Source organism: Erigeron canadensis, chromosome 9 (assembly GCF_010389155.1).
Source record: "Erigeron canadensis isolate Cc75 chromosome 9, C_canadensis_v1, whole genome shotgun sequence".
NCBI lineage: Eukaryota > Viridiplantae > Streptophyta > Magnoliopsida > Asterales > Asteraceae > Erigeron > Erigeron canadensis.
In genome coordinates, this window is record NC_057769.1 from 15572357 (window position 1) to 15594863 (window position 22507).

Genomic DNA, 22507 nt, shown 5'->3' on the forward strand with positions numbered 1-22507 from the left:
AAGAGGAGAGTAATATAACAAACAAAACATCGCTACCCTAAATAAAGGGGGAAAGAATGCGGGGCAATATTAAGGATTATAGAGTCAGGTAACAAGATACAAATATAGGGTTGATAATAGGGAAACCTAGATATAAAGACCCTCATCGGTCAAAGACTACACTAGGGTTTCAAGTTATAAGAATACATCCCTATTAAATGCGAAGAGGAAATGAAGAATAATATACCTGAACAGAGGAAACGATGGAGAGAGGAATAAGAAACTACAAGGGAGCCGATGATGAAAAAATCGCCTCCAAGAATGGTAATTTTTTTTTTATACTTTTAATAAAAAAAAATATATGTGTTGAGAGTATTTAGGTCAAAGCATCCAAGTACAAATTATGGGATAAGTACCTCACTTGATTTCGTACACGTTGTTTCCGAGGGACCTCCGAAAGGGTGATATCCGAAAGGATGAATTGGGAAGCGAGCATCGTTTTGAAGTCTAATGCAACACTCTAAAGGTAGACTCTCCCATCAGACTAGGGGGCTTGATGATATACCCTATACGGAGCCCTAACTCTGTACCTAAAGCGGAATACGAAAATACCATCATACAAGAAAAGTTACTTATCCATATACCCAGAACGAAGCTTAACCTCCGTTCAGTATAATCATTCCGGAGCTCCCAAGGTAACAAATACCTAGCTCCATGAGGAAACATACCAAAGAAATCAGATATAGATACTTTCTATGATTATCCGATCTTAATAACATATTTGAAGTCCGAATACCACGGACACGATTTAGCAAATATATTATCATAAATCTTCTAAACAGATAAAAGATATTCTTAGAAGAGGGAGAGATTTACCCTAATTCTCTTACCCTCCTCTCCAAGTTTCTACCCTCTATATAAATAGAGGAAGAACCATACGGCACATCATCATCTACACATTCACAACCATTCAATACATAAACCCTAAATACTAATATAGCCAACCTCCGTAAATAAACCCCCAGCCTCCATAACGGCTAAGAGTAAACAATCATAGACATAAAGCGGTCTCCGACCCTCTGACCTGAAGGGAATCACCAACAAACACCCCAAAACCCCACTCACACCTTCGGTTGAGCCATAATGCGATTATTTGATCAACCAATATATATATATATAGTTAAACTCTTATAAATCACAAGTCGACTCTTACGAGTCGAGTCGAGTTACACAAAAAATGAGGTGACTTGTTAGGTGACTCTTTTTTCACTTGACTTTTACGAGTCGCGATGTGAATATGGACCGTGTCAATCCTAGTCACAAACTTATGACAGTTGGAACTTGATGTTGTGATTATATATTATATTTATGGTTTTATTTTGTATGTTATATATGTATTTTTGATCATTTTAGTACGAATTTAGAGATAAACTGTAAGTTTATGAATAAAAAGTATCAAATATAAAATATTTTAATAAATATATTAAAATACTTAACTTCTATATTATTTTTAAAGACGTCACATATATTAATATATATAATCATACGATATTATGTAATATATATAATGTCTAAATTGTTCTGAGTTGAATCAAAGGTTACGAGTCGACAACTCTGTGATATAAAAAGAAAAGTGAACGTGTAGTTATCATATACCTAAACGAATTATAAAAAGAAAAGTGAACGTGTAGTTATCATATACCTAAACGAGTTATAGAACCTTCTCACATATTAATATTAAATATCTATTGTATAATAATAAAATGATTGATCATTAATATATTTTATTGATTAAAAAATTAACTATGTAAAGGGTAATATTCCAATTCCTCATATGTAATTGGTTGAGGTTTGGAATTGTAAATAGATAGAGAGGTAGGGTTAATATAGAGAGATAGATACAAAACAAATGCGTTAATATAAAAATAGAGATAAGAGATAGAGAAGAGGAGAAGTTTTGACCTATTTGCACCCCTCTAACCTTGAATAGATGCGCCTCTTTTCCTCCTTCTTTCTCTCATCTTCTTCTCAAACCCCTCCCCTCTGCCTGCAATCTTAATCTTCAAGGGCAGATCTCATAATTTATAAAGTTATAAAAAAGTTTCGATTTTTAACCCTAATCTTTATCAGGTATATCCTTTTACTTCCCCCCACCCTTTTCCCACTTTCTCCCCCAATTTCTTTTATTCAATTAGACCTTTCTTTCACTTTTGTTTTTGCTCCTGATTGCCTTCTTTTAATTATCTACTCAATTTTACCAACAATTGTTTAATTTTCAACAATTGTATTTATTCTGATTTTGATTCATAGTTTTTTGTTTTTAGATTTGTTGGGTTTGACTATTCTTTTTTGTAATTTATTGTTGTATGCCTGTTATGTGTTTGTTGATATGCTTACCTGACTTTAAAGATTTTATCTTTAGTTAGTTTAGTGTCTTAATTGTTCCTTTTAATCTTCTGTTACATGTAAAGCTTATTAATTTAATTTTTATACATTTATATTATTTATTATTGTATTCCTGTTAACTGTTTACTGAAATCCTTAGCTGACCTCAAAGATTTGATCTTTAGTGTTTTAATGGTTCTGTAGTTTGGTTTTATACTTGTGTTATATATAAAGTTGCTTAGTAATTTGTTTGTATACACATTATGTATAAGATATGGTATGAAATTTGGGTTCTTTTGCTTCATCTTAATGAGTCGAGTAATGTTATTATTAGTAACATTATGTCTTTTTCGTTGTTTTAGTATGTGTTTTGTTGTTTTGAATTTTCATTATGTGTTGCTAATGTAAACATAGAGGTGTCCTTGTTCAGGGTACCCCGGGGAAAGTCAAGCCCTTTGCTTTGATTTATGTGGCCTAAGCGGTATTTCCGTGGCCATTTTCTCTCGCCATTCCAAGATGTAAATTTACCCGGCTAGGAGGTGCCGGTCTGCGTAGGGGGAAAACACGTCTTCTTGGAGACATTTGGGACCCTCACTACTAGGCCACCTTGGCAATGGTTCTGTTTATATTGATTTATAGTTGTGTGATTCTGATATATTATTATGTGTTTCAATAACATGAGTGTATTTTTTTCAGTTATACTCACGTATTTGGTGTGTATATTGAGGTCAACTGTGAATTTTTTTGTTTCAGTAACCATTATCAACGTTTAATATCTTTAAAGTTACAGAAATGGCAATAGTTTCATCAAAGAAGATGATAGCAATTTGCCAATATGGAGGTGATTTTGACACTTATGATGATGGATCTATGAATTATATTGGTGGGGAGGCGTATGCTGTTGATCTTGATGAGAATATGCAGTTGAGTGGTTTCAAGCAAGAGATAGCTGAAACTATCGATTCGACTGTTGATGGGATGATAATTAAGTACTTCTTGCCTGGGAACAAAAAGAATCTCATCACGGTATCAAAAGATAAGGACTTTCAACGAATGGTGAATTACTACAAAGAAGCTGATCAGCTTGAGGTTTTTATTATGAAAGAAGCCCCTCCCGGTAAAAATACCAAGAAAAAGCAGCCTGCCCGTAGGTATGTTAAATACAATGATTAACATGTAATTACGGAATTTTAGGATTTGCATTTTGGAATTGATTATTGAAATATTTTTGGAAATCAGCTCTGAGTCGTTTTCATTTCAAATTTAATAATCTGATCATTGGGCATAATCAGTTTTTAGTGTTTGATTGCCACTGATTATCTGTTTACTTTAGAGTGAAGTAGTCAGTTTGGAAGCATCCAAACTGGATTTCAAAAATGCTTAGCTACTTCAAACGCATTCCTCAGCCTTTATTTGTCGGTCGAGTAATCAGTCTTATACCACAGCAGCAAAGCTCATCTTAGAGTGATGTATAATCACTAATTTATTCCTTCCTGACCTGATCTTAGAGACTTTCATTTTCATTTTACGAAACTTATCTACTTCTTTGATTCTCAAAAACATTCTTGTGTAATTTCAATCATTATTTTTTTAAATTTTTTGACAGTAATATCTTGCCAAATACTATAACATATGGATATTTTTATTACTTTAACTTTATACAATAGAAGCATATAGAAACACTAGTTTCTATTGCCCATTGTATTACAGGTAAATTGCAGGAGGGGCAGGTTAGGTAAGTTATAAAATATGGCTCTCTTTAAAGATTTTGATTTCTATTGGCCATTTTATTCTTTTTGTCTATCTTATAAAATATTTATAAACAATTAATATGTTAGTTATGTTTATATATTATTGACGGCTCTTCGTTAATAATCTACTTCTTTGAATAAAATGATGATGATGCATGAATTGAAAGCAGATTATGGGTGACTTGTATTTGTGTTATGTATCCTCCTTTTATCTATTCATTTTTCTATTTAATTACTTGACAACATAAATTAACCCATTCCTATTGAGTTTAAATTGCCACTTTTATTTATGTCTAATATCTCATGCACCTTATTCACTAGCCCTTAATCACCTTCAAAATGCAGATCCAAACATTTAAACACACTTAAAGTCAATTAATTAATTTGTCTTAAAAGTTTAAAAACACAATTTTTTCATAAAATATCATTTGCTGATCAGTTGTTTAATGTTTTTTTAGGCCACAGAAGACACCACCAAAGCCGGAATCGGCAGCAATCGTCCCAACTACCCTTGCTGCTGACCCGAACCCCATTTCAACTAATGCAATGGCTCTTAGTGAAACTGTTGATATTGAAACAACTAATGATATCACTCCAGCTCCTGTTCCAATTTCTTCCAATAACCCGTTTCAAATGGCCGTCATGGATAATGAACGTATAGCCGCAAAACAGTGGGAAAATCTCATAACTGGTGTAGGCCAAAGATTCCACTCCCTGGCAGAATTCCGGGAGGCCCTGAGGAAGTACTCAATTGCACATGCTTTTAACTTTGTTTATAAAAAGAATGAGAACCAACGAGTAACTGTGAAATGTAAAGCCGAAGGTTGTCCATGGCGAATCCATGCATCAAAACTGTCCACCACTCAGTTAGTATGTATAAAGACAATGAGACCGCTTCATAATTGCCAAGGAGTCACTTCAAAAGCTCCATTTCGGGCCAAAAGAAGTTGGGTCGGAAATCTCATTAAAGAAAAAGTAAAAGAATCTCCTAAAATTAAGCCTAAAGACATTGCAGTTGAACTTAAGCGGGATTATGGGATTGATTTGAATTATTCACAAGCAAGGCGTGCCAAGGAATATGCAAGAGAACAGCTGTTGGGATCATATAAAGATGCATATAGCGAGTTACCATTCTTTTGTGAGAAAATAATGGAGACGAATCCTGGAAGTCTTGCTACTTTTAGTACAAAAGATGATTCTAGCTTTCACCGACTGTTTGTGTGTTTTCATGCTTCGATATCGGGTTTCTTACAAGGTTGCCGACCCCTTCTATTTTTAGATAGTACACCGTTAAATTCCCGTTATCAAGGCATGCTATTGACTGCAACTGCAGCCGACGGTGATGATGGTGCGTTTCCAGTAGCGTTTGCAGTTGTTGACGAGGAAAATGACGATAATTGGCATTGGTTTTTAACTCAACTTAAAATGGTTGTCTCAACACCTGGCCAAATTACATTTGTTGCTGATTTTCAAAAGGGTATTAGAGAATCTTTACGGGAAATATTTGGCGGGGAGTGTTATCATGCTTACTGTCTCGGGTATTTAGCAGAAAAACTGAATAAAGATCTAAAGGGTCATTTCTCACATGATGCTAGAAGGTTAATGGTTGAAGATCTTTATGCAGCTGCACATGCACCGAAACTTGAAGCTTTTGAAAAGTGTACTGAAGACATTAAAGCCATCTCTCCCGAAGCTTACAATTGGGTCATAAGAAGTGAGCCCGAGCACTGGGCTAACACGTTTTTTGGTGGGTTGAGGTATAATCATATGACATCTAATTTCGGACATCTTTTTTATGCATGGGTGTCTGAAGCGAATGAGCTACCGATAACCCAAATGATTGATGACTTAAGGGGTAAGATGATGCAGTTAATTTACACACGAAGAGTTGAATCGAGTCAATGGATGACTCGGTTAACACCTTCCATGGAAGAAAAGCTAAAAAATGAGATCATAAAGGCTCGATCAGTACAAGTTTTGAGATCACAAGGAAGTAAATTTGAGGTTAGATATGGTGAGACGGTTGATGTAGTTGATATTGAGAACTGGGATTGTCAATGTAAAGGGTGGTTGCTAACAGGTCTGCCTTGTTGCCATGCTATTGCTGTGCTGGAATCATATGGGAGGAGCCCGTATGACCATTGCTCTAGATACTTTCATGTTGAGACTTATCAGTTGACTTATGCCGACTCAATCAACCCTATACCGAACGTTGAAAGGCTAGTAGATAGTGAGACCGAAGATGGTTCGGTTCTTGTCACCCCTCCACCCACTATGAGGGCACCAGGCAGGACCAAGATAAGGAAGGTTGCACCAGGTCGGATTGGACCCTCTGACTTCCTGAAGCGCCAACTCCAATGTGGGAAGTGTAAAGGGCTTGGTCACAATAAACGATCGTGCAAGTAAGTATTTCCTTGGTTTGTTAACTGGAATTATATCTATAGGTGGGAAAACATTCTTGAAGGGACGAGTAATGGATCAAAATGGGTTTGGGCGTAGATGCATAATTTCTTGTCTGAAATGGGTTGCATCGCCCTAAACACTCTTTGTTCGATTCTTTGGATAATAATGTATCTTAATTATGATTACCAAATGAGCTTTCAAAAATTTGATAATATTCTATGTTGTTTTCATATAACGATTACAAAGGTTTATGCATTAAATGTACACTTTGGAGAATTTAGAGTTCTTTGATGACTTTGATCCATTTAATTGGTTTGACCCATTTTTCTTAATGTTATTTTATATGTGACATGTTTGACAGTAAAATAACACGTGAATCGACACATTTACATAACAGTAAATAGGATGAAATCCGTTCGTTTAGTAAAATCATTTTTTTTACTCACTTTGATCCAAATATTTGTTTCCCAGGGAGATTGATTAGTATGCATGCTGCTAATGTTCAAAGATAATAAAGAGGATGGAAGTCAATGCAAAAGTTTGGATTTAGGATTCTTGATTGCAATTTCTATCTTAGCTTGGTTTTTTTTTTTTTTTTTTGTCTGATGTAAATGCTGATGGTAATTTCATTAGCGCGGGATTTGCTTCTGGTAAAGATATTTTTATTACAGATCAGTTTAGGATATGGATGGTTGGTGTTATGACTGGTCTATGTAGGGAGGTTTTAGCTTTGAACAATCTTACAGTTTATGCACAGTTTTAGTTTTTGGGTGAGCCCATTTTGTTCTCTATGCTATAGTTTGGTTACCTGCAGCTTCAGTTCCATGGCTATTCTCTTTGCTGTAGTTTGGTTTCCTGCAGCTTCAGATGTATGTGGGTTTATGGCTATTGATCTGTTACTAAAGCCATAGAATTTTGACAAAAGGACCTTTTTACACGCATCATTAAGTTTCTCAATCCAGGTTTCAGCCCTTTGAATCATAGGTTGATTATTGCTGGTGGAGGCTTTTAATTTTTGTGTATAAAAGTGAACTGAATTGTAGTAGTCTATCGAGCATTTGCTAAAATGGCCATTGTAAATAAGAACCCAAAACTAATTATATAGATAAGATATTTTTCTTTACATATATGCTACACGCCAGTTGCACCACAAGTCACAATCTCTATATCTCGACATTGCGTTGAAGCTTTTTATAAATAAAACCTTTTGCCAAAGTCACATACAAAACCAAACTCAAGCCACTCAAACACGCCAAAAGCCAGTAGAAATAGTCGAGATGTGCTCTATTTATGTTATCCCCCTTCAACCATTCCTCGCTATGTTTTGCTGTAACCACTTGTACGGCAGATATCAGCGCACTACTTATGAAACTCCCTACGCCCACAATACTCAGATAAGCTGCGGCTCCCATGCTCCTCATCTCCTCAGGGACCTGGTCATAGAACAACTCTTGCAATCCCACAATGCAAAAAATGTCGGATATCCCCATCAGCAAGTACTGCGGCACCAGCCACCATACACTCATTGGAAGAATCGTATTGGGAAAGTCCATTAGTCCATGGTGTGCAGCAACTTTGACTCTTTTGGATTCGATTAGTGCTGATACAATCATGGTCAATATCGAGAAAAAAATCCCGACTCCTATTCGTTGGAGCAATGTGATTCCCGAGGATTGTTCTGTGAGGCGTCTGGCTGTTGGGATTAGGAGGTGTTCGTAGAGTGGAACCATAATTAGGATAGTTAGGCCTGGAATGACTTGAAGAGATGCCGCTGGGATTTCGAACTTGCTGGAGCCTATGTAGCGGTTTAAAGTGCTGGCTTGTTTAGTGTAGAAAGTGCTGAGCTGGGCTATGACGACCATGAACATCAAACAAGATATCCATATCGGGATCAGACGGAAAAGTAGCTTCACATGCTCCACTTGGTCAATGGTACAAAGTCTCCAATTGTCCTTTTTCTCCGACGATGCATCTATTTCATCTATGAATGCGGCCTTATCCAAGAACCTGTCCACACATTTTGCAAACCTGATTAGTGTTTCAACTGTACGTGTGACCTACTAAATACAGTCTTAAAAAATGAGATTGCAGGCACTTTGTCTAAAAGGCGAACAATAATAGTATTGGTTACCTGAACTGGTTGGTCCGAGTCATAGCTTTGCCACTTTCCCCTGCCTCAACAACACACATGCCAAACCGGCTTTCTTGTGCCAACCGCCTCTTCTTAACTGCAGCGACCAGCACCTGTGCCACCTTTGTAAGTGGGCTCCCAACCGGAGCCTCTTGGCGATACGTACTCTTTCCAGCTAAGAACACTCCAAGCGCCGCAGCTACCACGACCCCTGGTATGCCAAACCCCCACCCCCACCCAATGTAGTCTTGAACATAAACGACAACAAGTATCGCAGTTGTGGCCCCGAGTACGATGCCCAAATACCACCAGTTGAAAAATGAACTCTTGGCGGCTTTTTCCTCTGGGAGATGGTCATCGAATTGATCAGCCGCAAAGGTCTGAATACAGGGACGATGACCACCTTCACCAATGTTGATGATATAGAGAGCTACAAAGAAAGCTAGTTCACGATCCTTCAATGGGATTGCTTCTACTGATACGACTAACAATATTAGTCCCTGTTTCCAGCAACGTAGTTTATCAATATCAATATATAATGCACCCAATGACAATCAATCATGAATCTGCCACTGTTCATCAATATCAATATAGATATATGAATAAACTCATAAATCTGCCACTGTATAGATTTATGAATAAACTCATCTAGTCATCTTCTATATACAAGGAAAACCTCCCATCACGTCAGATTTGTCATTAAAAAAAAAAAAGAATTAAAATATAACTGATATGAAAAAGTTGAAGTTTTCATAATTTCAAAAAGAATTTGTATAGTTTGTGTAAATAAGGTATTATTATTTTGTTAATTTTTTTGTTTTCTTTCATTTTTGAACGGTCAATTAATATGATATTAGATATTTTATGTTTGGGGTTTCAATGGTTAAACATACTTACCAGATTAGTTTAACCAAACGGAGAAAGTTTCTAGCTCCAGAAAAACTCACTAATCTACCCGTTTGTGGGCACGAGAAAATTATTTATATACCACTTGCTTTTTTTATTTGAAAAGCGGATACGCATTCTTTTTAACGCATCTAAAAATTCTATTTGTTCCATATGTTTCCTACTCTATCTAAATTATTCTTTGTTACCTCTTTTATCTTTCTCAGGTGGATGGAGTGGGGTGGGGAGGGGGCCGGTACCGGATAGGTACCTGTTAGCACACCGCTCCCACCCCCGGTACCTATAGGGTGGGAAGCGAATTGGGTATCACGGTGCCGGTTGTGGTGTCAATTCTTTTTTGTCTTTTTCTTCCATTTTTTTTTGTCTTTTCTTCTTTATTAAATTCTTAAATAAATAGAAAATGGTGGGAGGGGAGGGGAGAGGTGAGAAGACATTCCTAGCATTAGGCAGCGAGCGGGGAGAAGAAGCAAAACCGGGGAGGGGAGGGGTGGTAAGTCCCTCCGTCCACCCTCATGGGAGCTTTGCAATTTTGTTTCCACTAAACGAAGTGACCTTTAACTTTGTACATTCGTATGACTTTTATCAACTATGCGTATCTTCTTTTTTTTTTAATAAATAATTCTATTAAAGTACAACATTATTTAATTGTATAATTTGCTGTATAAATTATATATTGTTAGATTTATCAAAACGAAGTGATACAAATATTAACAGAACGTATGAAATATATTTTGTTTCAGTAAATTGATATCAACAACTAGCGAAAATGAAAATGATATTGTGTAACCTTATGCATAGTATATGCTAGTGCTCTATATATCAGCATTCATTATGACATTACCAACTAATGCAAACATGAATTTCAAAAATATGTCTTTTTTTCAGTTTGATAATTACATCCTTTAACAATAACACATTATTTTAATTATGGGAGCTGATTTTTACACGGAGTCTTTTTATTCACGTACGGAAATTTAAACGATTTGACCTTTATACCCCTATCTAGCTTTTCCCTAATTTACTGTTTACATTTACAGATTTTTTATTTTACTTTTCCTTCCCCATTAACATCTCCATTTGAATAAAAATTCCATTGCAACCCTTCTTTTCTTCTTTTCCTTGCCAACTATGAAGCTCCATTCACCTCCTTTTCATTGTTTTATCTAGCTTTCACTTAAAGACCTATGTTGGAGATAAAGAAAAATAAGTTGAAAGTGTCGCTGTGAAGTGGTGCTGTGGCGGTAGTCTTTAGAACGGTTGCCGGAATTTTTGTTGATGCGAGAGATATGGCTAGTGGTATAGATGGCACTTTCATTATAATGAAAGATCGACTTGTATAGCTGTATTTGTGGAGGAAGGTGATGGTTCGTTGACCAGAAAAATGAAGATGGGGATCTTGTATTTTTGATCTTACATATCTTGGATTGAAAGGGATAAATACATCATTGTTTTTCATTTTTGATATAGATATATAGATCTCATCAAAATGTGTGAATCAAATCGAAAATTTACATCTTTACAGTAGTGAATCAGATTTAAAAAAAAAAAAAAACTAATTTGAATATCAAAAAGTAGCAGCAACTTCTTGTGAAAAGAAATGATATTCAATGGTGATGTTTGAGAATAGATCATGAAAAGGATAAGGATATGAAGCCATTTGAAGCTTTGAAAATCTGGTCAACCCCATTAGTATATAAATAAATAAAACTAGTAAAATAAAAATTGAGGGTATATTAGTCAGTTAACTTAAATTTCCGTGTGTCAAACAAAACTTTCAGTGTAAATATGACCTCCCTTTTATTATCATTATCATTATTATTATTTTACTATTATTTTTTTAAAACTACCACTTTATTAGAAATCCAAACGATATTACAAAAAGTTAGTGGGGAGCTGAGCCCCATTCATTTAGCGATAACAAAACTACTCCTACCAAATATATGGGCAGCAACACATGTTGTAATGTTTTGCGTCGCAAAAAACTTTCGAATTCACCGCATCCTTGTCATTATTATTATTAATATCTGCTAGCTATTTTTTTTCTGACTTTATCCTATCAATCTATAACACCATGGCCGGTTATGGGGTAGGACAAAGTGGACGACCGGTCGAGGCCCGATTTTTTAATTTGATGTGTACAAAGTATAAATGTTAAATATAATTTGTAAAATGATATATATTTTTGAAGTTTATCTTAATAATCCTCGTAAAACTATAAATAATAACATTTGAATCTTATTAAATCTCAATTTTAATTTTAATTCTTGATTTATTTTTCACATGTCCTAAATTAGAAGAATAACGTTTATTATGCTTTTTAACGTACCATAAATTTTTCGTCATTTTATAAAAATAGTTTTTATAATATAAATCATTGCGTCTAATTTGGGGGCCTTGTTTCTGGCTCGTCCTACGTATATAAGTTCTCAAAGACGACCCTGTATAACACGTTCAAGTAATTTGTTTTTTTAACCCGTCATCAGCTTCACCTTAAATCATGATCATTAGGTTATTTTTTAATTATATCTTTGTTATTTTTCAAACCGAAATGTTATACAAGAAAGGCCGGTTTTCAAAAAAGCTTAAATTATAGAAGAAACACGATGTCGTCACAAGCAACCAGATTGAAAAAAAGCTGGAATAGTTCATTGAATATACCAACAATAAGATGGCAATTTGATGACTTGATAGACTATTTCGTATATTCTAAATTGGGATGTTTCCAAGATACATCCAACATACACAAACATAACGTAAATCATATCCTGAAATGACATGTCCATCCAAATCCGAGACTAGTAATGCCATGATAAATATATGCAGCCTAAGCATGATGATGTATGTACGTATTAAGTTTATTCCATAGAAGTGATATACTATTTGCTCAATGGCAATATAGTGTAGGTTTTATATATACTTTTAACTATTACAGTAATATATATAAAACATGTTTTTAAGCATATTCTAGCCCTTGAGATATATAACGTGGTTCAATGTCACGTGCAGTGTAAGAAGATCTACCAATATATATATATATATATATATATATAAAGATGTTAAATTCATTTTTAAACAAACAAGAACCCTTAGATAAATTATATTTTAGCCTGTTTTGCGGTGAATAATTAATTAATATTCTGATAGTAATAATCAAAAGGTTTTTATATATCTATATATCTACATATTAATTTTATTTATTTTTTTTACATTATTTACATATTAATTAACGTTGGTATTTAAAATATTATTTATTTAATCAGATAACTAATAAATTGTAACACAAAATGTTTGAGCTGGTGAATTTTGTGATGGCCAAAACATATTAAGTAGTAAGTACCTTAGGGTCTTTTAGTGCCTTTAAATCTGATAAATTATGAGGGTTAAGTATTAAGTCGAGTGGGTATCTTTTGTTTAAAAATAGAACGAAACATAAGACTATTTTATGGGAGGATTGGTGTAAGTTTAAGATATTATAGCTTGATGTAAATATTGTATATATATACACCGCCGATTATTTGTCGGGGTGAGTATGAATGAAATATTTACTTTAAAAAAAAAAAAGGTTTTTAAGGTTTGTTTGGTTGAAATAAATAGAATGATGGTGAAATGATATTTGAACTTTTAGAAAATTGATTAATCCTAGCTAGGACCTCCCTCAATAGTCAATATGCATATGATAGACTTTTTTTTTTTTTTTTTTTTTATGACCTTTTTGATAGGTTTTTTTCATTTAAAAGTTAACTTACACCAAATCTAATTAATACTTAAAAATTACCTTAAATATGTTTAAGTTAAGAATTGATCTTGGGTTTTTTTAGTAATGCTAGAATGACAAACATATTTTTACTAACAAGGCTTACTAATTCATGTGATATAAGTTAGTAAACACCAATATAATTATTCAATCTTTTCTTTTAATTTATTCTCTTTTCTTATATTTTTGGTCAATTCTTATTAGTAACAGTTAGATTGTCACATGGGAATTTTTTTTCCCAAGAGGCATGCCTTTACCAATTAGACTAATTCTACATCTGGTATTTAGACCTAGGAAGTTTGAGCAAGTTAATAAACTCTTAAAAGCCTCAAATTTATACTCAAACTTTGATTAACAGATGAATATCGGATATGTTAATTACACATAAATCATGGGTTTTTTTACATTTGTGTTTCTAGCGAGAAGTTTTAATTACAAGTATTTTCCCACCCACAAACCTTCACGTGTTGTTCTCAAAAGTAAGAAATGTTAGTCGTGTAAAAATCAAATACGGATCTGTGTACGAATTAAAGATTCGATACCGGCCAAAAAAAATTCAATGTGCAGTATATATAGTCAACTGACAATCATAAATATCCTTAATCTGCCATGTCAATACAACTTTGGGTTTCAGGTTCATTGGATTACTTTATACAGTCTATGTTAAACAATTAAAAAATGTTAATAATGTAAGGATTGGAATTAGTTGATTAATTCTATTTGCCAAGATATATCATTAGTTATTATTATGACAAATTTTAGCATGGTGACTAAGGAATTTTTAACGTCTATCCACAGAGATTTTTACTCGTATTATTCTATATATTTATATTCTTTGAATCATGCTACAAACAATTGTATGTTTTTATTTATTTTTTTAACATTCGATATAATGGAACAATTGTATCATCTATCAAAACCATTAATACCATCTTAAATACAAACCAACCACCTCCCAAAATAGATAGATGACATATTTGTAGGCTATTAGATGGATGTGACATATATATTTAACTTGTAAGCTACATACTTGTTAGTGTATGAATTTTCTATAACGATATATGTTATTACTAACATTCAAATTCATCTAAAACATGAAATTAAAAACTAATATATATTTGACTTCATCACATATATCATTGTTTGGCAGGCCCCCTTTGAAAATATAGTCAATTAATTATGCACGTTGTCCGACTTAATTAATCATGCAAGCTTTACTTTTAATGGTTAAGAAGAAAATACGTACGTTCGTTATAGGAAATTAGTTATTTTTCTTTGTGTAGTAGGATTGAAACTATGACGATACGAAATACATTTATAACACCTTTTTTTAATTTCCATATATATGTGTTAAGATAACGTAATGAAATCAAAGAAGATGATGTGGAGAGAGATATATAGAAATGAGCCTACCAAGAGATACGTAACGGATGAAAAGATGATAGTTTTAAATCGACCAACATAAGAATCTGCCACGAAACCACCAACAAGAGGGAAGATTGCGGACACGCCGTGCCATAAGTTAACATTTTTAGCCGCGGTACCAAGAGGCTGCTTCAGAACATGGTTGAGGTACGTGATGAGATTTCCTGATACTCCATAGTAAGCAAATCGCTCTCCAAATTCCACAACTGAAAGAGCAACAACCCCATGAATGATATATAGAATATATATATATAGAAAGATGTTCCTAATGAATAATATTATAGTATACAAGAACGTATAGTAAGAAGATAAATGAACAAGCAATAATATATTTCTAGGTGACTAGGTATATATTCATATATATGTATTTTGTATGAAGCTAGAGAAAAGACAACCAAATTAAAAGAACTTACAAATGATGAATAAGGCGGATCTCCAACCACCTTTGATGGGGATTTTTGATGAAGTGTTGACATCATGATGGTCACATTTGGTTAAGACCACGGAAGTCTCCATTGCCATTTGAAAAAAGTAGTGTTAAAACATTTAACAAAAGTTATATATAGAGAGAGAGTAATTATTTGCGTGTATGCAAATTAACTATACTGTGTGTGTGTGAGACTATATATTATTGATATCTTAAAAAGTCACGTACATATTTAATTTACTTACACAGTTAACTAGCATTTTTCCCACGCAATGCGTGATGTTTCATATTTTATACTATTTCTCACGTGATTTTTAGACCAATTATTCGTTATTTTTATATTTTTATATCCAACTTTCAATACTTTGAGGGTGCGTTAAGTGTTTTCAGGTTGGAAATTGATTAGACGAATGAATTGGTTGATTTTGATGACTTATGGAAGAAACAGGAGAAGGTTTCAGTTGAAATCAAGCGAAAGACGAAGAAAACGAATCCTGGACTCTATAACTCCCGTTACTGGAGTAATGGCCATTACAAAGGAAAATCATGAAACTCCTGTAACTTGCAGTTACCGTACTAATGGGCAGTTACTGTAGTAACGACCAGTTACTGCAGTAACGGCCGTTACAAGGAAGAAGAAAACTAACGGCCAGTTAGCCCACTAACGGCCGTTACACGCTGTTTATGTATACATAGACGATTAGGGTTCAGTTTTTGGGACGAATTCTTGGCATTATTTTCTCTAGTTTCTCATAGTTAATAGCACTTTGGAGCAGACAAGTTGTTAGGGTTTTATCTCTTTTCAGCTTTGGATTGTAATCATCATTGCTACCGGATTATCTTCAATCATTTCGGTATAATATGATTTCTTCTCTTTCCTTTTGTTCTTGTATTTTAATTATGAGTAGCTAAATCTCTTGCACCCGCTTGGGTAGTAATTATGTCATAGGGTTGAATTAATGTTGCTTGTAAGTGTTGAACAAGGTTTATATGTTTAATCGAAGATCCACATTTATTTGGGTTTAAATATTGTTTTCATCTTTTATATTATTTGATTGATAATTGTAATTAGAAGTTTGGGAGAAATCTATGTCATTGTCAATTGATTTATGAAACGGTTAATCGGTCTATAATTAACCTAAAATCGTTAGAGTTCAGAAGAAACCAACAATAAAGATTTTAAACAATTAAATTCATTTCAAGTGAGTCAACGCTTATGATAGAGGGATTTGATTAGGCGAATAAGCAGTTCGGGAGAAAGCTTTTAAAGATTAAATCAAAAAATCAACTTAGGTTCTTAATGCTTAATTGTTTTGAGTAGAAATTAAGTGCGGGAGCAATAATCATATCTAAAGCAATTAAAGTTTCAAGTATAACGGGAGTTCATCTTGTCTACCTTCTAAGTCCTTCAACAAATTCAAGTAATATTTAGACCCGATGATTGGCATGTGAGCTGATCCAAGTAGGTGTTCCTTTTAAATCTTTGTTAAGATTCAACAACCAAATATTCTCTTGCGATTAATCCTACGGGATTACTGACTTTTCTTACTAACTTTTGCAACGTGGCAATTCGGCCACAAAACCTCCTTTTTAATCTGAATCACTTTATTGCAACAATTTCTTAAGAAGTCCTTGTGTTCGACCTCTGTTTACCAAGTCAACTATATTGCATACGAATGAGTTCACTGCCCGCAAGTGTATAGTAGTCAGTAGCTAGGTATTTCGTGTTTATAAATTTAAGACTAGAAAATACACATCAAGTTTTTGGCGCCGCTGCCGGGGACTTAAATTAAGTAGTTGTTCGTTTTGTGATTCGATCCTTCCTTGCATTCATTTGTGAGGAAGTTATTTGTTTTTAATAGATAGATTTTATTTTTGTTTTTGTTTTGTTTTGTTAGTTTCTTGTGCTGTTAACGGTATTTCTTGTGGTGCGTGTGCAGGTGCTTTATTAGTTAATGAACACAAGAGCCTCTGGTAGACCTTTGCTTAGTCCTCAGTCTAATCCCGGGAAAGCCAGAAGACGTTTACTTAGATCAAACAACACGGAGCCCTCAAACACCGACAAAATAGATTCAGGTACCGAAAACCGTGACCAACCGGACGTAGACTTGGATCAACACTACTCAAAGAAAGATTCAACGTCCGAAGTTCACTTGAGTACTATATCCTCTGAAAGTAGTGGTTTATTCAAAACTGGTGACAGCTCAGAGGAAGAAGATAATCAGGATAAAACTCATAAACCGGATTCAATAGTAATTCCTCAAGCAAATCTTCAAGTAAATCAGCCAGTTAGAATAAGGAGAATGGGTGATCAAGGACAACCGGTCAACCCCAACAACCGTCTTTACGGTGACCGTAGAAGAAATGTACCCACTAATAGGGGTACTCCAATTCGCCTTCCAACCACCGGGGTTAACTTTTCTCTCAAGGGAAGTCATTTGAAAAGTGTGGAGGAAGAGAAGTTTGACGGGGTGACAAACAATGATCCGTATGGCCATCTAGAAAGGTTTGAGAAAATCTGTAGGTTTTACCACTATGGAGCAAATCAGGATGATAATGTGAAGCTTGAGCTTTTTCCACTCACTTTATGTGGAGAAGCTAAGGCGTGGCTCAAGGAACAGCCAGACGATTTGTATACCACTTGGGCTGAGCTTTGTGTTGGTTTTATTGATGAGTTCTATTCTATAAGGACTCAAAGACAGTTGGAAAATAAGATCCGGTCATTCACTCAAGATCCAGGGGAAAATGTAGTAAATGCTTGGAAACGGTATAAGGAGATGATCAGGAACTGTCCAGGAAACAATCTGAACACGGAAGCAGTGATTGAAATCTTTTATGACGGTTTGTTTAGGAGAACTCGAAGGGAACTTGCCGGGGCATTCGGGGGTAGCTTGAACAATGTGACACCTAGTGAGGGGTACAAGATCCTCGATGACATGGCTAAAGAGTTTTCTGGTCGTGAAGAACTTTTGAGTAGGAAAACTACAAGCAAGACTGTTGCAAAATTGGAAAGTGGTGAAGAGTCTAGTTTGGTTGCTGAAGTCAAGGCACTCTCGAAGCAGATGAATGGGAGATTTGACAACCAAGACATGAGCTTCAAAAGCATTGAAAGAGATGTGAAGGTGATTGCTGATGGATGTGACTACTGTGGAGACATGCACTATTCAGAGGATTGCCCGGATAAGACGGCCCAGGAAGTTAATTATGTGCAAAATCAGCAAGGGAACTTCAACTAGAATACCGGTTATCAGAACCGGCCATCAGGTACCTCTTTTTCCTCTTCCTCATTTAATAATGCTAATAATTCTGGTTTTAGTGGAAACAGGTTCAGCAGGTTCAACAGTCAGCAGAATGCGAATGCTGAATTAAGAGAGATCATGAAGGATTTGGTTGGCGCTCAGAAAGCCACCAATGAGAAGGTCGAAGAACATAACAAGAAGATGGCTTCTAAATGGGATGCTATGACTACTAGATTGAACGGGTTGGCTAATAAGCTGGAGCATAGTACAAAGAGTACTCAAGCAACATTTCAGGATATCGAGGCTAAGCTTGAAAGGCTAGGAACATCAAACAGGCAGCCCGGTACATTACCGAGCAATACTCAGCAGAATAGCCAAGGATCAGGAGCCAAGTATAGCCACCCGAACGCTAGAAATGAGCAAGTCAACGCAATCACAACAAGAGCAGGTAACACTTATAATTCTGCAAATCCATTGCCTAATGTTGTTACTCCTCTTGTGCAGGTTGAAGCCGATGAAGCTATTGATGATGAGTTTGAGGTGGAACCGAACCCAGCCGTGAAGACACCGGTCGTTCCATCCAAGACTGTTGAGAAGACTAAGGTTGAGAAACCACCCGTTAAGCCATATCAGCTGAAGATACCATTTCCTCAACGATTGAGGAAAGCGAAGATCAAGGAGAATTTTAAAAAGTTTGTTGATTTGATTCAAAATGTTAACATTACTATTCCTTTAGTTGATCTTCTTGCAGGTATGTCAAACTATGCAATGTTTCTCAAAGATCTCATTTTGGATAAGAAGAAGCTAGAAGAGGTGAAGACAGCTGTAATGAGTGCCGAGGTGTCAGCTATCATCAAGAATGAGATTCCTCCTAAGTTGGAAGATCCAGGGAGTTTTCTTATCTCTTGTGCTTTTGGTGCTATATTGTATAAGGCATTAGCTGATCTAGGGGCTAGCATTAATTTAATGCTTTATTCTGTTTACAAAAGATTGTCTTTAGGTGATTTGACCCATACCCGCATGAGCATTAGGCTAGCGGATCGTTCGTTCCAATATCCCATGGGGATAGCGGAAAATTTGCAACTTGGGGTAGGTCACATGATATTCCCGGTAGATTTTGTTATTCTTGAAATGGAGGCGGATATTAATGTCCCTCTAATTCTTGGCTGACCGTTCCTCATGACGGCGGATGCTATTAAGGAGATTTCCTTAGGGGTTGGCGATGACCGGGTTGTTTTTAATGTTGATAGAGCTCTTAAGCATCCTTACTCATGTGATGAAACTTGTTTCAGGATTGATGTAGTCGATGAAGAAGATGCTTTGGAAAAGGAGCTTATGGATATTTTGGATATGGAGGAAGATGAAGCATTTCTAGCTTGTAATGAAGAAGAACAAGAAATGGTTGGTGAAATGGTGCAGGAGATCATGGCGTTGAGTGTTGATGAAACACCACCGGAAGATGAAACATTTGAAGAGATCACCATAGATAATAGAAGACGAGCGCTAACTTCGGTAGAGAATCCTCCTACCGATTTGGAACTCAAGCCACTTCCGGACCATCTAGAATATGCTTATCTTGAAGGTACATCTTTCTTGCCCGTTGTCATTTCCTCCTCACTTTTGGAGGATGAAAAATCTAGACTTATGACCGTCCTTAAGGCCCATAAAAAGGCCTTTGCATGGAGAATTTTCGATATTCCGGGTATAAGTCCAGAATTTTGTAAGCACACCATAAATTTTATTGATAATTTTAAACCGGTTGTGCAAAGGCAACGTAGATTGAACCCGAACATGAAAGATGTGGTTAAAAAAGGGTGGGATAGTTCTAGCACACCATAAATTTTGCTTGATGCGGGAATCATATTCCCCATTTCGGATAGTTCATGGGTAAGTCCGATACATTGTGTACCGAAAAAGGGTGGGATGACCGTAGTTTTGAATGATAAGAATGAATTGATTCCCACTAGAACTGTCACGGGGTGGAGGGTATGTATTGATTATTGGAAATTGAATGATGGAACCCGCAAAGATCACTTTCCCTTGCCCTTTATTGATCAAATGCTCGAACGGTTAGCCGGAAACGAGTATTTTTGTTTTTTGAATGGGTTCTCCGGGTACTTTCAAATATCTATTGACCCCAAAGACCAAGAAAAGACCACGTTTACTTGTCCCTATGGCACTTATGCTTATAGGAGGATGCCATTTGGTCTTTGCAATGCCCCCGGAACTTTTCAAAGATGTATGATTGCCATTTTTCAAGACATGATCGAAACTTCCATGGAAGTTTTCATGGATGATTTTTCTATTTTTGGTAGTTCTTTTGAGAGTTGTTTATAAAGTCTTGATAAAATGCTTGAAAGATGTGAAATGGCACACTTAGTCTTGAACTAGGAAAAATGTCACTTTATGGTGAAGGAAGGGATTGTGTTGGGACATAAAGTTTCTAAAGCGGGTCTAGAGGTTGATAAAGCAAAAATTGATGTCATCGCTAAATTACCTCCACCTACTAATGTCAAGTCAATTAGAAGCTTTTTGGGTCATGCCGGTTTTTATCGTAGGTTCATAAAGGATTTTTCAAAGATAACCTGGCCAATGACCAAGTTGTTAGAAAAAGATGTCCCATTTGTGTTTAATGATGAGTGTCTTAACGCATCTAACTTGTTAAAGAAAGAACTGATTAATGCACCAATTATGACTTCACCCGATTGGTCATTACCGTTTGAGTTAATGTGTGATGCTAGTGACTATGCTTTAGGGGCCGTTTTAGGCCAAAGGGAGGATAAACATTTCCGTCCCATTTCTTATGCTAGCAAGACTTTGAATCCGGCCCAACAAAATTACACTGTGACTGAGAAAGAGTTGTTGGCCGTTGTGTATGCTTTTGACAAATTTCGTCCCTACTTGGTTTTGAATAAGACTATTGTTTACACGGACCATTCCGGATTGAGGTACTTGTTTTCAAAACAAGATGCCAAACCCCGTCTCATCCGTTGGGTCCTGCTCTTGCAAGAATTTGACATAGAGATCAAGGATAAAAAGGGGGCGGAAAATGTGGCGGCCGATCACTTAAGTAGGCTCGAAAACCCTCACCTTGAGGAGTTGCAAGAGCATGAGATTAATGATTATTTTCCTGATGAAGATTTGATGCAGGTACAAGGTGAAGAAGAACCATGGTTTGCAGACATTGCTAATTATCTTTGTGCTAACGTTCTTCCTGAAGAAATCACATCTCAACAAAAGAAAAAAATTCTTTTCTGAGATTAAGCATTATTTTTGGGAAGAAACGTATTTGTTTAGAATGTATGCACATGGAATGATCAGGAGATGTGTTTCCGGTACTGAAACTCGTGAGATTTTGGATGCATGCCACCATGGTCTTATCGGTGGTCATTATGGACCATCTGTTACGGGTAAGAAGGTATATGATGCAGGATTCTATTGGCCTACCATTTTCAGGGAAGCAAAGACTTTGGTAGAAATTTATGATGCATGTCAACGTCAAGGTAATATCACTAAGAGAGACGAAATGCCTCAACAAATGATACAGGTATGTGAGGTTTTTGATGTATGGGGGATTGATTTTATGGGTCCTTTTCCTTCGTCACATAAGTTTCTTTATATTTTGGTAGCCGTTGATTATGTGTTCAAGTGGGCCGAGGCTAAAGCTCTTCCGACTAATGATGCTAAAGTTGTAATTGAATTCTTGAAAAAGTTGTTTAGTCGTTTTGGTGTACCAAAGGCCTTAATTAGTGATCGCGGGTCCCATTTCATGAATCACTAGCTTGCTAAGGTTTTAAAGAGGTATGGGGTCACCCATAGGTTCTCTACCTCTTATCACCCTCAAACAAGTGGCCAAGTGGAAAACACAAATAGGTCTTTGAAGAGGATTCTTGTAAAGACCGTGCATGATAACCCAAAGATTTGGGCCAAAAGGCTTGATGATGCCTTGTGGGCGTTTTGAACTGCCTACAAGACTCCAATTGGTACTACTCCTTATAAGCTTCTTTATGGTAAAACTTTTCATCTCCCGGTTGAGATTGAGCACAGAGCCTATTGGGCTTTGCAAAATTGTAATATGGATCTAATCTTGGCTGGTTAGAAAAGGTT

At 35.6% G+C, this 22507-nt stretch overlaps 2 protein-coding genes across 3 annotated transcripts; one reads left to right on the plus strand and one right to left on the minus strand.

Annotated features, from left to right (window-relative positions):
- Positions 1-2575: 2575 nt before the first annotated feature.
- Positions 2576-7307, plus strand: LOC122583792. 2 transcript variants are annotated; one of them, XM_043756166.1, is made up of 3 exons: positions 2584-3515; positions 4574-6517; positions 6990-7307. In XM_043756166.1, the coding sequence occupies exons 1-3, from the start codon at positions 3157-3159 to the stop codon at positions 7000-7002; spliced, it is 2316 nt and encodes a 771-aa protein (XP_043612101.1). In that variant the 5' UTR covers positions 2584-3156; the 3' UTR covers positions 7003-7307. The 2 variants fall into 2 exon arrangements, with proteins under 2 accessions (XP_043612102.1, XP_043612101.1); XM_043756167.1 differs by lacking the exon at positions 6990-7307 and having other exon boundaries at positions 2576-3515; positions 4574-6521.
- A 289-nt stretch (positions 7308-7596) lies between these two features.
- LOC122583793 (protein NRT1/ PTR FAMILY 5.4) lies at positions 7597-15270 on the minus strand. The gene is made up of 4 exons (XM_043756168.1): positions 15148-15270; positions 14723-14940; positions 8650-9149; positions 7597-8525 (listed from the first exon to the last, which is right to left on the minus strand). Exons 1-4 carry the CDS (start codon positions 15254-15256, stop codon positions 7682-7684), a joined length of 1671 nt encoding a protein of 556 aa, XP_043612103.1. The 5' UTR covers positions 15257-15270; the 3' UTR covers positions 7597-7681.
- Between the last annotated feature and the right edge of the window lie 7237 nt (positions 15271-22507).

Coding starts and splice junctions, on each gene's coding strand:
- LOC122583792 (XM_043756166.1), top strand. CDS start 3,157: ATGGCAATAGTTTCATCAAAGAAGATGATAGCAATTTGCCAATATGGA. Junction 3,516..4,573: donor AAAAAGCAGCCTGCCCGTAG/GTATGTTAAATA, acceptor ATGTTTTTTTAG/GCCACAGAAGACACCACCAA.
- LOC122583793 (XM_043756168.1), bottom strand. CDS start 15,256: ATGGCAATGGAGACTTCCGTGGTCTTAACCAAATGTGACCATCATGAT. Junction 14,941..15,147: donor ATCCGCCTTATTCATCATTT/GTAAGTTCTTTT, acceptor TTGCTCTTTCAG/TTGTGGAATTTGGAGAGCGA. Junction 9,150..14,722: donor CATCCGTTACGTATCTCTTG/GTAGGCTCATTT, acceptor TGCTGGAAACAG/GGACTAATATTGTTAGTCGT.